The 14,691-nt window shown below is 42.5% G+C and overlaps 1 protein-coding gene across 1 annotated transcript; it reads right to left on the minus strand.

The window, feature by feature from the left end:
- Window positions 1-11,975: 11,975 nt before the first annotated feature.
- On the minus strand, window positions 11,976-14,374 carry LOC121279620 (putative nuclease HARBI1). The gene has a single exon (XM_041190788.1). The coding sequence runs from the start codon at window positions 13,378-13,380 to the stop codon at window positions 12,223-12,225; it is 1,158 nt and encodes a 385-aa protein (XP_041046722.1). The 5' UTR covers window positions 13,381-14,374; the 3' UTR covers window positions 11,976-12,222.
- Between the last annotated feature and the right edge of the window lie 317 nt (window positions 14,375-14,691).

Below are 14,691 nucleotides of genomic sequence, written 5' to 3' on the forward strand. Positions count from 1 at the left end.
GCTGGAATCTGAGCTGCAGACATTGTGAAGCATCAGACTTACTTGGACACTTTGATCCAGGAGGCTGCCACACCATTTAGGTTAGGAAATGGTTTGTGTCTCATTAGTGGTCGGGAATAGCACTGTATAACTGTGATACAGGCAGATAAGAGACCCCAGGTGCAGAGCTGGAAGAGCCTTGGCCTTTGCCCTTATTCAATAGGTACAAAGTTCTGATGAAAAGCTAGTGACATGAAACATTAACTCTGTTTCTGTCTGCACAGATGCTGCCAGACCTGCTGATTATTTCCAGCATTTTCTGTTTTTATTCTGATTTCCAGCATCTGCAGTATTTTGTTTTTGTGTAGGTACAATGTTCACGATGCCTGGGCAAAGGGCAAAGTCTGCAGGAAGGATGAGCAAACTGAACAAGGCACCATGCTACAGGGGCTTATTCCATTGGGGAGAGTGAAAAGGAACTTGGACGGGGCAGTATAGTCTGGGAAATAGGTACTGTTCTCTGCAAATGCAACCAGGAATCCCAAAAGTTCTGTTGCCTACCCAGTGCCAGAGTTAAAGACAGCTCCTCATAGCTGAAGAAGAATCTGGATTAGGAGGGGGGAAATCCAACTCTCATGATACACATGAGAATAAATGCCACATGTAGAAACAGGAATGAGGATCTTCTGAGCAACTCATTTAAAAGGTGTCTGGATATGCTCCTCAAGTGCTGTTACATGTAAGGCTATATATCAAATTCTGGAAAGTGGGCTTAGATTAGGTGGCTCATTTTTCAGCTGGCGCAAACGTGATGGGCCAAGTGGCCTTTTCTTATGTCGTAAACTTTCTATGATTCTATGATTTTGAGGAGCTAGGTTTCAAATTAATAAGCAGAACCTCAAAGGTAATAACCTCTGAATTTTTATTAAGCCATGTGCAAATTGGCAAAGGGTCAAACAGATCAGAAAGTTGAGTATGTGGCCAAAAGAGTGGCGTGGGAGGCAGGAGTTTTGATTCATGGCCCTGATACCAGTAGTAGGGAAAGAGGGAGTTGTTCCATTGGGATGGGTCCACAACTGGGCTAGGAGCTAATGCCCTGGCAAATTACATAACTAGGGCTGTAGATGGGTTTTTGAACTGACAAAAATATAGAGAGGGTTCAACAGAGGGAAAAATTATAAATCTAAGGACTGAAGTCAAGGTCACAGAGCAGAGTAGTGAGGTGATTTGAATAAAGATAAACAGTGTCAGGAAGGAACAAAAAATTTAACTGCAATATTGCATCAGTGAATAAGGTCAAATCAGGGAAAATTAAAATTAAAGGCACTTTATCTGAATGAATAAAACAATTGTAACAAGATAGATAAATTAATGGGACAATTAGAGATAAGTACATATGATTTAATAGCCACCACAGAGACATGATTGCAATGGTGACCGAGGTTAGGAATTAAATATTCCAAGGTACTTGATGTTTCAAAAATATTGACGAAATGGACAAGGTCTGATACTAAAGTATGGACTTCAGGTAAGTAATGAGGAAGGAACTTGGCTTGGAAGAGCACAAAACAGAATCAGTGTGGATACAAATAAGAAATAACAAAGGTCATAAAGCACTGATAGTGTATAAGCTTCCTGACAGTAGTTATACTGTTGGACAGAGTATGAATGAAGAAATAAGAGGAAACTAGCAGAGACCGCAAGACATTTGCACTCAAATTAAATCTTTACTGTAACAATGCTTCTTTAAACACAGGATTTCTAGTAATTCTTTCATTAAAGACTTTAACAGAATCAAAATTCTCACTCTGGGAAAAACTATATAAAACTGTCTATGTGTAAAAACAAATATCAAGGAAATAATGTGTTTATATGTTTATATGTGTTTATAGGAATATAAATACATATTTTGTCAAGAGTCTGGCCTTGTGACTTTTTAATAGTCTAGAATATGAACTCTGATTGGGAACTGTTATCTCCTGAGTGGAAAAGGCAGTTTTCCATCTGAAGGGCTCAATATTATTCGAGGAATAAACACATTATTTCCTTGATATTTGGCTGTTATAATTTCAGAATCTATCATCGAAGAATTTGTTATCATCTTGATCTACAAGAAAGTCCTTGATAAGGATTCAAGTTTAATAACATTATAATTGCTCCTTCCTTGACTTTAAATTTGTGAGATGGCATGCCCATTGGTGTTAGATTGTGTAGAAACTCAGGTGGGATAGATTATCATCTTCTTTGTCTATAGAATCAACATTGGTGTATTCATTTAATTGACCCAACAACTTTGTAAAAACTGTTTCATTCAAATACAGTCAATCTTCATTTTAGCCCAAAGAATAGGTTGTATCAAATAATTGTCCTGCCATTTTACCACACATAACCAATTCCATTGTTTATCCACCCGTCCCATACCATCCACCCCCACCCCAAACCATCCCATCCCATTCCTTCCATCCTACCCATGCCATTCTGCTCTTGATCCCCATCCTCCCCCCAACCTACATCAATTCTGCTTCATCCCTTGTGGGAAACAATCTCTCCAGCCAGGTTAACTTTGTTGTTGGGTCCCCCTTACCCACCACTGTTTTTGTTAACACCCATCACCCTGCTGCTGCTGCCACCAATTGTTCTGCTCCAAGCCTCCAGATGCCCCAGCGTGCACCAGGCACCACCCACCAAATAAACCCACCAAAAGACATGTGCCTCAAACTGACCGATCAAAATGTCTATTTAGACAAAAACTAATTAGTTTACATTTATATTTGATCAAAACCAGTGCAATTCTCATGGGGGACTTCAATCTTCTGATAGACTGGACAAATCAAATTGGTGAAAGTAGCTTGGAAGACAAGTTCATAGAATGCATTTGGGACAGTTTCCAAAGCAAAACATCATGGAACAACCCAGGGAAGAAGCTATTTTAGATTTTGTTTTGTGTAATGAAACAGGGTTAATTAGTAACCTCATAGTAATAGATCCTTTGTAACGAGTGATCATGATAGAATTTTCACTGAGTTTGAGTGACATATCTAAGTCCCAAACTAGAGTATTAAACTCAAATGGAGCCAATTACACATGTAGGTGTGAGTATAGAGTTGGCTAAAGTAGGCTGGGAAATTAGATTAACAGGTATGATGCTAAGTGAACAATGGTGAACATTTTTAATAAATATATTCTTGGCGTAGGTTCATGCGGTTAGAGAATTCATGGATCACTGGCATCAGCACTCACGAAAGAGGGATCTGTTCCATTGGGATGGGCTCCAATTAAACTGGGCTGGGATCACTGTCCTAGCAAATTGTTTAACTAGGGCTGAGAATGGGCTTTATACTAAAAGAGGATGAGGAGGGTTCAGGTGAAGGAAGACAAGACAATAAAGCACTGTAACAATATAGATAAAGACAAGCAGAGTGGGACAGAGAGTTTAATGGTAATAGTGCAACAGCAAATAAGGACCATGCAAATAATATCAGTAAAAAAATAAAATTAATGTCTCCTTATCTGAATGAACAAAGCATTTGTACTAAGATAGATGGACAAATAGTGATAAACAGTTTAGATCTTATTGCCAGTACAGGAACAGGTTACAAGGTGACAAGGTGGAAAGTAAATATTCCAAGGCACACAACATTCCAAAAAGAGAAACAGAACGGAAAAGGAGGAGTAGCCCTGATAGTAAAGAATGACATAATGACAATAAATACGAACAAATAATTTAGGAGCAGGAGTAGGCAACTCGGTCCCTCGAGCCTGCTCTGCTATTCATTAAGATCATGGCGGATCTGACTGTAACCTCAGCTCCACATTCCCGCCTACTCCTGATAACCTTTCATCCCTTCTTATCAAGAATCTATATACCTCTGCCTCAAAAATATTCAGAAACTGCTTCCACCACCTTTTGAGGAAGAGAATTCCGAAGACTCATGACCCTCTGAGATAAAAAAGTTTGCATCTCTGTCTTAAATAGGTGACCCCTTATTTTTAAACAGTGATCCCCTACCTCTAGATTCTCCCACAAGAGGAAACATCCTTTCCACATCCACCCTGTTAAGACCCCTTCGGGATCATTTATGTTTCAATCAAGTCACTTTTTACTCTTCTAAACTCCAGCAAATAAAAGTCTAGCCTATCCAACCTTTCCTCATAGCTTTCCTAATTACTTGCTGTACCTGCATACTATACTTTTGTGATTCATACACAAGGACACCCAAATCCCTCTGCATCTCAGAGCTCTGCAATATCTCACCATTTAGATAATATACTCCTTTTTTATTTTTCCTGCCCAAATGGACAATTTCACACTTTCCACATGATACTCCATTTGCCAGATCTTTGCCCACTAACTTAACCCATCTATATACCTTTGTATCCTCCTTATGTCCTTTTCACAACTTACTTTCCTACCTATCTTTGTGTCATCAGCAAAGTTAGCAACCCCACCTTTGGTTCCTCCATCCAAGTCATTTATATAAATTGTAAAACGTTGATGTCCCAGCACTGGCCCCTGTGGCACACCATGTGTTACATCTTGCCAACCAGAAAATGACCCACTTACGTCTACTCTCTGTTTCCTGTTAGCTAGCCAATCTTCTATCCATTCCAATATATTACCCCCTACACCATGAGCTTTTATTTTCTGCAACAATCTTTCATGTGACACCTTAGGACATGTTACTTCTTCAAGGATTTCCAATAAATTGGTTAAACATGATTTCCCTCTCTCAAAATCATGTTAATTCTGCCTGATTGTCTTGAAATTATATCAGTGCCCTGATATCTCGTCTTTAATAACAGTTTCTAACACTTACCCTATGACAGATGTTAAGCTAACTGGCCTGTAGTTTCCAGCTTTCTGTCTCCCTCCCTTTTTGAATAAAGGAGTTACATTCACTATTTTCCAATCTAACCAAACTTTCCCTGAATCTAGGGTATTTTGGAAAATTAAAAGCAACGCATCAACTATCTCACAAGCCATTTCTTTTAAGACCCTAGGATGAGGTCCATCAGGACCGAGGGACTTGTCAACCCGCCACTCCAACAATTTCTCAGTACCACTTGCCTGATGATTGTAATTTTCTTGAATTTATCCCTCCCTTCCTTTTCCTAATTTATAGCTATTTCTGGGATGTTACTTGCATCCTGTATAGCAAAGACTGATGCAAAATTCCTGTTCAGTTCAACTACCATCTCCTTATTTTCCCTTAGTAATTCCCCGACTCAAATTCTTTGGACCAACACTCACTTTGTTAACTTCTCTTTCTTAAATATCTAAAGAAACTCTTACTATCTCTCTTTATATTTTTAGCTAGCTTTCTCTTGTACATATTTTTTCCCTCCTTATCAATCTTTTTGCCATTCTTTGCTGTTTTTTGTAGTCTATCCAATCTTCTGACCTGCCACCCATCTTTGCATAATTACACACTTTTGCTTTAACTTCCATACTATCTTTAACTTTTTTAGTTAACCAATGATAGTGGATTCTCCCCTTGGAATTTCTTTCTTGTTGGAATGTATTTATTCAGTGTATTCTAAAATATCTCCTTAAATGTCTGCCACCGTATATCTGTTGACCTATCCCTTAATCTATCTTGCCAGATCACTTTAGCTAGCTCTGCTTTCATGCCCTCATAATAATATTTAAATTTAAAATACTAGTCTTGGACCCACTCCTCTCTCTCAAACTGAATGTAAAATTTGTTACGACTGCTCCCAGGTGAGGTTCCCCAAAGTTGTTGATGCAGGCGAGACCCCTCAATTTGTCACTGTCTGGCTGGGACACCTCCCAGATTGTTATGCCCCAGGTGACACGGGACTAACTGGCTCCCTGGGGAGAATCTTTCCTATGGCAGGCGGGCTGGGCGGGAGCGGAGTTGATCGCCGCCCGCGTTCGGCTGCGCGCCACCATTTTACGTGGGTGGGCCAATTAAGTCCCACCTAACATATCGCGTGGCGAGTAGCACTCAGCGCTACCTGTGTGGGCGGGGGAGGAGGGAGAGTTGGGGCCTGTACTCTTTCATGCACGTGTGCAAAAGAGCACAACAATCTCCCTGACGCACAGAGCTGCCTCGGGGAGATTGAATAGAGAATAAAACATTTTAATAAATGATGTAAAAATGTACTTAAACATGTTCCCTCATGTGACAGTGGCATATGAGTTGGGACATGTTTGTGAAGTTGGGTAAAATTATTTATTTATTTTATAAAAGCTTCAGGAAACCTCATCCCACCCATGAACGAGGTTTCCTGAAAAATACAAAGGCTGCTTGGGCTTTTCGGCTGCCCACCAACCTTAAGGTTGGACGGACAACATTCTCAATTAGTTTAATTACTTTATTAATGGCCTTAATAGGCTGTTGACATTTAGGCAGCTGTGCAACAGCCTCTGGCATGCACCTGCCGAACAAAATATCGAGATGACGTGCAATGACATCGGGACGCATGCTCGACATCATTGCGCATCATTTTATGTGTCCGCGTGTCAGACCCTCCCCTTGCACGCTGACTGGAAGATTCAGCCCCCTGTCTTTATTCAGCATTCCCTCCTTCCCCAATCCTTCTGTTGGTCACAACATGATTTAATCTAAAAAGGATCCCTTTCGCGGATACCTTTTTCCCCAGACTGAATCGTTCTAGTCTTGAAGGAGCCAATTTGATCAGACTTTCATGAGTTGATGGTAAGAGTAAATTTAATAACTAATAAAGGCAAGAAAGGATAAAACACAAGCATATGTGATCATACAGGTTAAAGTAAGAATTTAGCTTTCAGCAAGTGAATATGTGTGTATGATATATATATATATATATGTAGATATAAAGGTATACAGAACAGTCCTTGACTTGTGGGGAGTAGGTGATTGAGCATTGCGGCAGTTGTAATTTGAGATTCCAGTAGAATTGACTCCAGTAGATAAATAGTCAGTTTCAAGGCAGACAATACAGCCTTCTGGATTCTTACTGTTGGCTACAGAGAACAGTGTCTATACCTCTGATTATACTGTGCCTTACTACCACTACATTCCTTTTTGTAACCCTAGCACCCCGCCACCCACCCTCCCCCCCAACCCCCTCTGCTTGAACAACTTCCTGTACCATGGTGCCATGTCCGGTTTGCTCATCCACCCTGCAGACCTCGCTTTCATCCACACAGGTTGCAAGCACCTCAAAACTGTTTGACAATTACAAGATCTGTGACTCCTCCCTACTGTCTGCCCGATCCCTTTACCTCCTTCATTCATGGTGAAACCTTCCTGTCCCTCACTGCTGACCAAAACAGACGACCCTATTCTAAGGGGTGTCTTCTGATACTAGGTGTCCAGGTCTTCCTCCCCCTCCCTAATGTTGCACAGTCTCTGCAGTCCAGATTCCAGATCAGTAATCCTGATCTGGAATTCCTCTAACTGCTTACACTTTCTGCAGATGTGATCACATTGGCATCCAGCAAACCCCACATTCCACAGCTGCAACACAACACCTGTCCTGCCATTGTTACCTATGTTATTTAGTTAATTTAATTACTTTCTTAATTCACTTGGAATCCTATGTATACTACAATTTATTGTGCTCATTAAAGGCTATTACCACATACTTCTAAGAGTTATATGTTTCATAATTAGCTTACCAGTTACTCACCAACCAGCTTCTTCTGCTACAACAAAGTAAGAAAATAGTAGAAAAAAGAGCACCTCCTCCCCAGTCACCAAACTCATATCAGTCACTCTGCTTGCAATCTACACCCCATTTGTACTGAGAAAAGATCTTGGCTCAGATCAGGAAGCAGAATCTGCATGGAAATTAGGTATAACAAGAGTCAGAAAACACTGGTAGTTTGTGGGTTCCCTAACAGTAGTTGTAATGTTGGACAGAACATTAAGCAAGAAATAATTGAAGCTTGTAACAAAGGCAATGGAATAATTGTAGGGAGCTTTAATCTCCATCTAGACTGGACCAATCAAATGGACAAAGATGATCTGGAAAATGAGTTTGTGGCATGCTTTCGCAACGGTTTCTTTGAATGATACAGTCAGGGACCAACTGGGAAAATGCTATTTTCGATCAAATATTGTGCAAAATCTCAGCAAAAAAAATCCACTAGGAAAAAGCTGATTAGAATACAACTGAACTCTATATTAAGTTTGAAAGTGACATACTCCAGTTCCAAACAAGAATCCTAAATTTAATCAAAGCCAATTAAATAGGTATGAGGGAAGGACTGGCTATGGTTGTTTGGGCAAATAGATAAAGGCTTGGTGGTGAATAAACAGAGGGAAACATTTAAAGAAACAATTCAAAATGAAAAATACATTCCATTAAAATATAAAAACTCAGCAAGATCATCCGTGGCTTCTAAGGAAACTATGGATAATATTAAATTAAAATAAGAGGCTACTATAATGTTGCAAAGAATAGTAGTAAGCTAATTTGGAGTGTTTTAGAAACCAGCAAAGGTCTACCAAAAGGTTGATTAAAAAGGGGAAAAAATAGAATATCAGAGTAAAATAACCAGGTATACAAAAACAAATTGCAAGAGCTTTTACAAATTTATGAAAAGGAAGAAAGTAGTTAAAGTAAATGGTGGCCCCTCAGAAGCAGAGATATGAGACATTTATCATGTTTAATGAGGAAATGGCAGAAACATTAAACAAATAAATTTCTGTCATCGCTGTAGAACGTATAAATTACATACTAGAAATAGAGGGGAACCAAGGGGCTAATATGAGTGAGAACTTAAGGAAATTGATACAAGCAGAGAAAAAGTATTGGAGAAACTTAAGGGATTAGAATCAAACAAATCTTCAGGACATGATGGCCTACATCTAGGGTTCTGAGAGGTAGCTGCAGAGATAATGGATGCGCTGGTTATGATTTTCCAAAATTCCCTAGATTAGAATGGTTCCAGCAGGTTAGAAGTTAGTAGATGTCACATCACTTTTTGAGAAAGCAGGGAGACAGAAAACAGGGAACTGCAGACCAGTTGGCCGGACTACAGTCATCAGGGAAATGCTTGAATCTGTTATTAAGAAAGTCTTAATGCATAATATGATCAAAATCAACATGGTTTTATAGATGGAACTAGTGGGGTACTGCAAGGATCAGTGCTGATGTCTCATCTATTTACAATTTATACTAATGACTTAGATTGAAGGACTGACTGTAATGTATCCAAGTTTGCTGACAATACAAAGCTAAATGGGAAAATGAGCTATGAGGAGGACAGAATTTGTGAAGGGATATAGATAGGTTAAGTGAGAAGGCAACACGACAGCAGATGCAGTATGATCTGGAGAAATGTGATGTTATTCACTTTGGTAAGAATAGAAGAATATAGTATTTTTTAAATGGGGAGACACTCTTAATATTTGTGTTCAGAGATTTTGGTGTCCTTGCACCTAAAGTGCAGAAAGTTAACATGCAAGTACAGCAAGTAATTAACTTAAATGATAGCTGGGCTTTATTACAAGGGGTTTGGAGTATAAAAGGGAATTCTGGTTGCAGCTGCACAGGATTTTGGTAAGGCCACATGTGAAATATTGTGAAACAGTTTTGGTCTCCACACCTAAAGGAACTTCTTGCATTAGAAGGGGTACAATAAAGGTTTACTAGATTCCTGGGATGAAGGTTGTCCTATGAGAGTTTGAGTGGAATGGGCCTATACTCTCTGGAGGAGAGAAGAATGAGAGGTGATCTCATTGAAATATATAAGATTCTGAGAAGGCTTGACAGACTAAATGCTGAGAAGCCATTTTCCCCTGGCCAGCAAGCTTAGGACTAAGGAGCATAATGTCACGATAAGAAGACGGCCATTTCTTCACTTGGAGGGGTGTGAATGTTGGGGATTCTCTGCCCAAGATAACTATGAATGTTCACCCATTGAGTATATTCAAGGTTGAGATCAGTAGATTATGGGTTTCTAAGGGTATCACAGGAAATGACGGACGGGATGGGAAAGTGGAGCTGAGGCCAAGTGTTAACCATGGTCGTCCTGAATGACGGAGCAGACTCGAGCGACCACATGGCCCTACTCCTGTTCTTATTTCTTATGTATGACAACAGTTCAGTAATTCAAACAAATCAGCAGATGCTAAGCAAAGTCCAAGCTGTACCAATTTATAAGAAATGTTATACAACATTGAATGTTGGGGTGCAGAAGTTAACATACTCTGTGTAAAAGTAAAAAAAATGTGAAAATTCAAAAAGAAAAAGAAAATGACGGTCAATAAACTTCACAAAGAGCAAGTTCTGATAAAGAATTCACCTGATTTCTCTTTCAGAATCTGATGTACATTTCCAACAATTTCTGATTATCATCTCAGTTTTGTAATTGCCTTTTTAAGTTATCCCTATCCATTTGTTGATGTATTCTCTAACACTCCTGTTCTGATATTCTGTTTGTTCAGGCTGATGCAAGTGGAGATTTCACTAGAACAGGTCCAAACATCCTCCTGCCAGGACAGCACCACTGAGAGATATGGGACAGCCATGTGCTGTAATGTTGTCACATGGGTTCACAAAATGGTCACCAAAAGATCCCATTCTAATGCCAGTAAGTGCAAAAGAAATAAAGGATTTGTATTAACGTAGCACCATTTACACCATCAGGATACCTGGAAGCACTACCAATGAGGTACAGTACATTTAAAGCATAGTCACTGTTTCATTGTAGGTTAACACAACCAATTTATGCAAGGAAAGCAGTAAATGAGATAAATGATTAAAGGATTTGGCTGAGGGGTAAACGTTCGCCAAGACAGCTCTCCAGCTATTCTTTAAATAATGCCATTGGATCTTTTATGTGCACTGCTGAGAGGACTGACAGGGCCAAGCTGAAAGAGAGACCTCCAACAATGCACCACTGCCTCATTTTTGCCCTGAAGTGTCAGCCTAGATTATATTCTTTAAGTCCCACAAACGAGAGTACTACCATCGAGTCAAAATTCACAATTCACCAGAGTAGACTTAGAACTTTACACTCTGATAGGCACCTTTAGAACTGCTACGTGCAATGGGCATGTGAGATGCAGCCTGCACATTCAACTGTACTTGCGAACTATGTAGCAAGCATGTGCTCAGATATGAGCTTCCTTGTCACTGTGCAACCCTGGAAGAATTTTCTTGAAGGCCATTTCAATCTATCAGTTCGATAACACTGAAATTTTCTATTTTATATAACAGTAAAACTTAGAGCCATTAAAAATAAGTTACATTTAGTAGTTACTGTGAACAGTATTTTTCTATTCTGCCCATTATTCACAAAATCAAATAGCAGAAGAAGCATTCACTGCAAACACCAGTGCATCCTTAAGCATATGTGAGATTTATCACAGAACACTCCTGTTGACAGATGGGGAGCTTCTGTTACATCTGCAAAACAGTTAGCATTATGAGTTTATAAAAGTTTTGCTTTTGTTATGTAAACACTAAACCCATATTTGTTAATGTTGTTGAAAGAGCAGTTTGCAAGCTACCCAATTACCCAAAACAATGCTATCAACACTGAATTCTCTATTTCCGCTGCAGTAGAAAGTTATCCCATTCACTAGTACTGGGTGCCTCACTGCAATTTCCTGAGTAAATCACTTACACATGAGATAATGTAAGTTCTGGCCTAATTACGTTCCGAAAGTGCACTGGGCAGCTCCATTAGATGACAAATCCACCTGCCTGATACTGCCATCCATCAGGACAGCGGTATGTGCCAGTCCTCCTCACAGCTCAGTGCCCACAGATAATGGCAGGCAAGACCAAGCTGCGCAGGAGCTCCCTCCAGTGAAACAGCCAGCAGCGGCTCCTCATTGAGACCCAGCCACCATGGCTGAGCCACCTCAGTCCCACGGCCCCTTCTGTACAGCATATGGTGCCACCCATCATCTGCCAGCCTGGCCCTCAGGTGGTACACAGAAGTAGTAACCAATGAGTGAGATCAGAGTGACACCTGATCACCAAGATGAATCACGCTGTAAATAAGGAGTACAATATTCGTTTGCTTCAACTGTAAAACATGTTTTTATTACTGTACATTTTGCACTGATCTAGTGCTTGGTTACTCATGAATATTAAAGTCATTCAGGAATGGGAACATTCAGCTGGCAAGAACAATTTATACTCCGATGATAAATATTGTCACAGTGCTGTTTGGGCATCAAGGGCTGCTCAGCAGTCATGTACTAAGGTCGGTAGTGGTTTCAAGGAAGATCGCTTTCTTGGTATTTGGCACAGAAGGAGTGAAATGCTACGTCATCAATGGCTGAACTCCTCCTGCACAATCTGATTTTGGATAGCTCTTGCAGCAATCAGGGATGAATCCTCCAACTGTTCATCTTCCTCAAACGCTGGGGCCTGCAACTCTCTTTCCTCAGGTAGCAGTGGCTCCTCATCATCTATGTTGAACAGGTGGCCTTCCTGCAGTGCAAAATTGTGTAGCACGCAGCATGCTATGACGATCCTCGCCACCCTCTGCGGCGTGTACTGCAGAGCTCCACTGGATCGGTCCAGGCAGCGAAACCTGCTTTTTAACAGTCTTATGGTCCTCTCCACCACGGCTCGTGTTGCTGCCTGAGCTTTGTTGTATGCATCCTCCGCCTGCGTTTTTGGTTGGCTCAGTGGTGGCATGAGCCACGTTTGCAATGCATATGCTTGGTCTCCGAGGAGCCACCCTTGGACATGATTATCCTCATGGAAGAGGTCAGGGAGTGTTGAGTGCTGTACAATGACAGCGTCGTGACAGCTGCCAGCATGCTTGGCATTTACATACAGGATCTTCTGATGGGCATCGCAGACAATCTGAACATTTAGCGAGTGGAACCCCTTCCTGTTTACAAATATAAGTGGTTGTTCTGCTGGTGCCTTCAGTGCCACATGGGTGCCACCTATGGCACCCTGAACCTTGGGGAACCCTGCAATGTAACAGAACTCCTTTGCTCGTTCCCGCTGCTGCCTAGGCATGATGCCAAAGTTGATGAACCCTGGAGCCTTGTTGAAGAGCACATCTGTGACCTGTTGAATGGCTGCCCTCACCGCTCCTTGGCTGATATTGCACATGTTCCCCGTGGCACCTTGAAAGGATCCAGTGCCGAAAAAATTCAGGGCAGTGGTCACTTTCATTTCAACGGACAAGGCTGTCCTGGCAGTAGAGTGCGGCTGAAGATCTTCACGAAGGAGCTCGCACAGATGTGCAATGGCACCCTTGGACAATCGCACCCTTCGAACACAGAGATCCTCCGAGAGGTCCTCAAAGGACCTGCGCTGCCTGTATATACGCTGAGGAGGGTAGTACCTCGTTGGGTGGTGTCTTTTTCCATGCTGCCTTATTCTCTTCGCCTCCATACGCTGCTGCTCCTCCTCTTCCTCATCTTCCACAATGATGGTATAGAGAGGTATGCCCATGGGGAATGCCATGCCGTCCCTCCAGTTGCTGGATGCCCGGCTAGGATAGAGGTTGGTGGGAATGGGTTGCACAATGTAAGGATGTAAGGTGAGAGGGAGGGATATGAGACTGCAGCACCAAAAGGAGGGATGGTCAAGTGCAAAGTCTCAGTGAGCAAAAACTGTCCAAAGATGGGCTTGGGAATTTGCCCCTGGTGGAGCCAGAAAGCAGCAAAGTTTGGGAGGGGGAGGGGGGGGGAACTCCTCAAAGCTTCCCAATTGCCTCACTTCCGCCTGAGGTCACGTGAGCCCCGGAAGTTTCCCAGGGTGCAACAGCGGCGTAACATCAGGAAATTCCCGGGCGCAGCGGCCCCAACAGAGCGGAGCAGCTTGTCCGCTGGAAGGCGGCTCCACCCAGACCCGGGCCCGCCACCTCACACCAACCGCTAGCTGCGTCCACCGCCCCCACCTTACTCGCACAAATTTTCGGCGTAAGAACGGAAACAGCAACGGGCAGCATAGCCCCGCCCACCCTCGGGGCAGGTCCCGCCCCCTCCTGTCGGCTCCGCCTACTCCCGGAAACATTAACTGCGCCTGCGCCTCACCGACTCTTCCATCAGCTGCTTTTGTTTTTTTACTTTTGGACAGAATTTGGTTTCTCCGCAGGAGTTTTCAACACGAAAGGAAATACAGCGACGGTGCCGCGTATCAGTCCTAGCGCTGCAACGCTTTGTTATTAAATTGGGAGGTTTGATTTTGCTGCCCGGAACTAATGTTGGAGAGTGGTGCTGGAGAGGGGGGAACTGGTGATGAAGATGCACCCGATCAGGGCCAGTGGTGTCCGGCTTTAAATGATCCCCTGGACAGCCAGCTGTAGGCCCCGTTTCCAATGGGAGACTCTCCGCGGCCGCTTTGTACTCAGAGGATTAAAGATGCCATAAATACACAAGATATCCTCCCTCTGGGATGGGCATTTCCGACGCTTTGCCAACATTTCTGCCTCCGCAGTTTCCCCCACCCGGGCCTCTGTCTCTCTCGCCCCCGCCCCCGGGCCCTGTCTCCCCAACTCTTCCCCCACCCGAACCGGGCCCTGTCTCTCCCCCCCCCCCCTCTCCTCTCCCTCCCCTCCCCCTGCACCGAGCCCTGTCGCCTTCCCCCACCCCGGGTCTTAGCCCGCTGAATCCTGTACGAATGCGGCTTTTTTAAAGCTGTAGGCACCGTCCCTTGGCCTCGGGGAGTTTGCTGATTGAAGCTGAATTTGATGCTCTGGATTGAAATTTTGCAGTTCACACATCCGGAGGGGAGGGGATAGGAGGTGGAGCGCAGCCTCTTAAAGGGCTTGTG

Source organism: Carcharodon carcharias, chromosome 7 (genome assembly GCF_017639515.1).
Source record: "Carcharodon carcharias isolate sCarCar2 chromosome 7, sCarCar2.pri, whole genome shotgun sequence".
NCBI lineage: Eukaryota > Metazoa > Chordata > Chondrichthyes > Lamniformes > Lamnidae > Carcharodon > Carcharodon carcharias.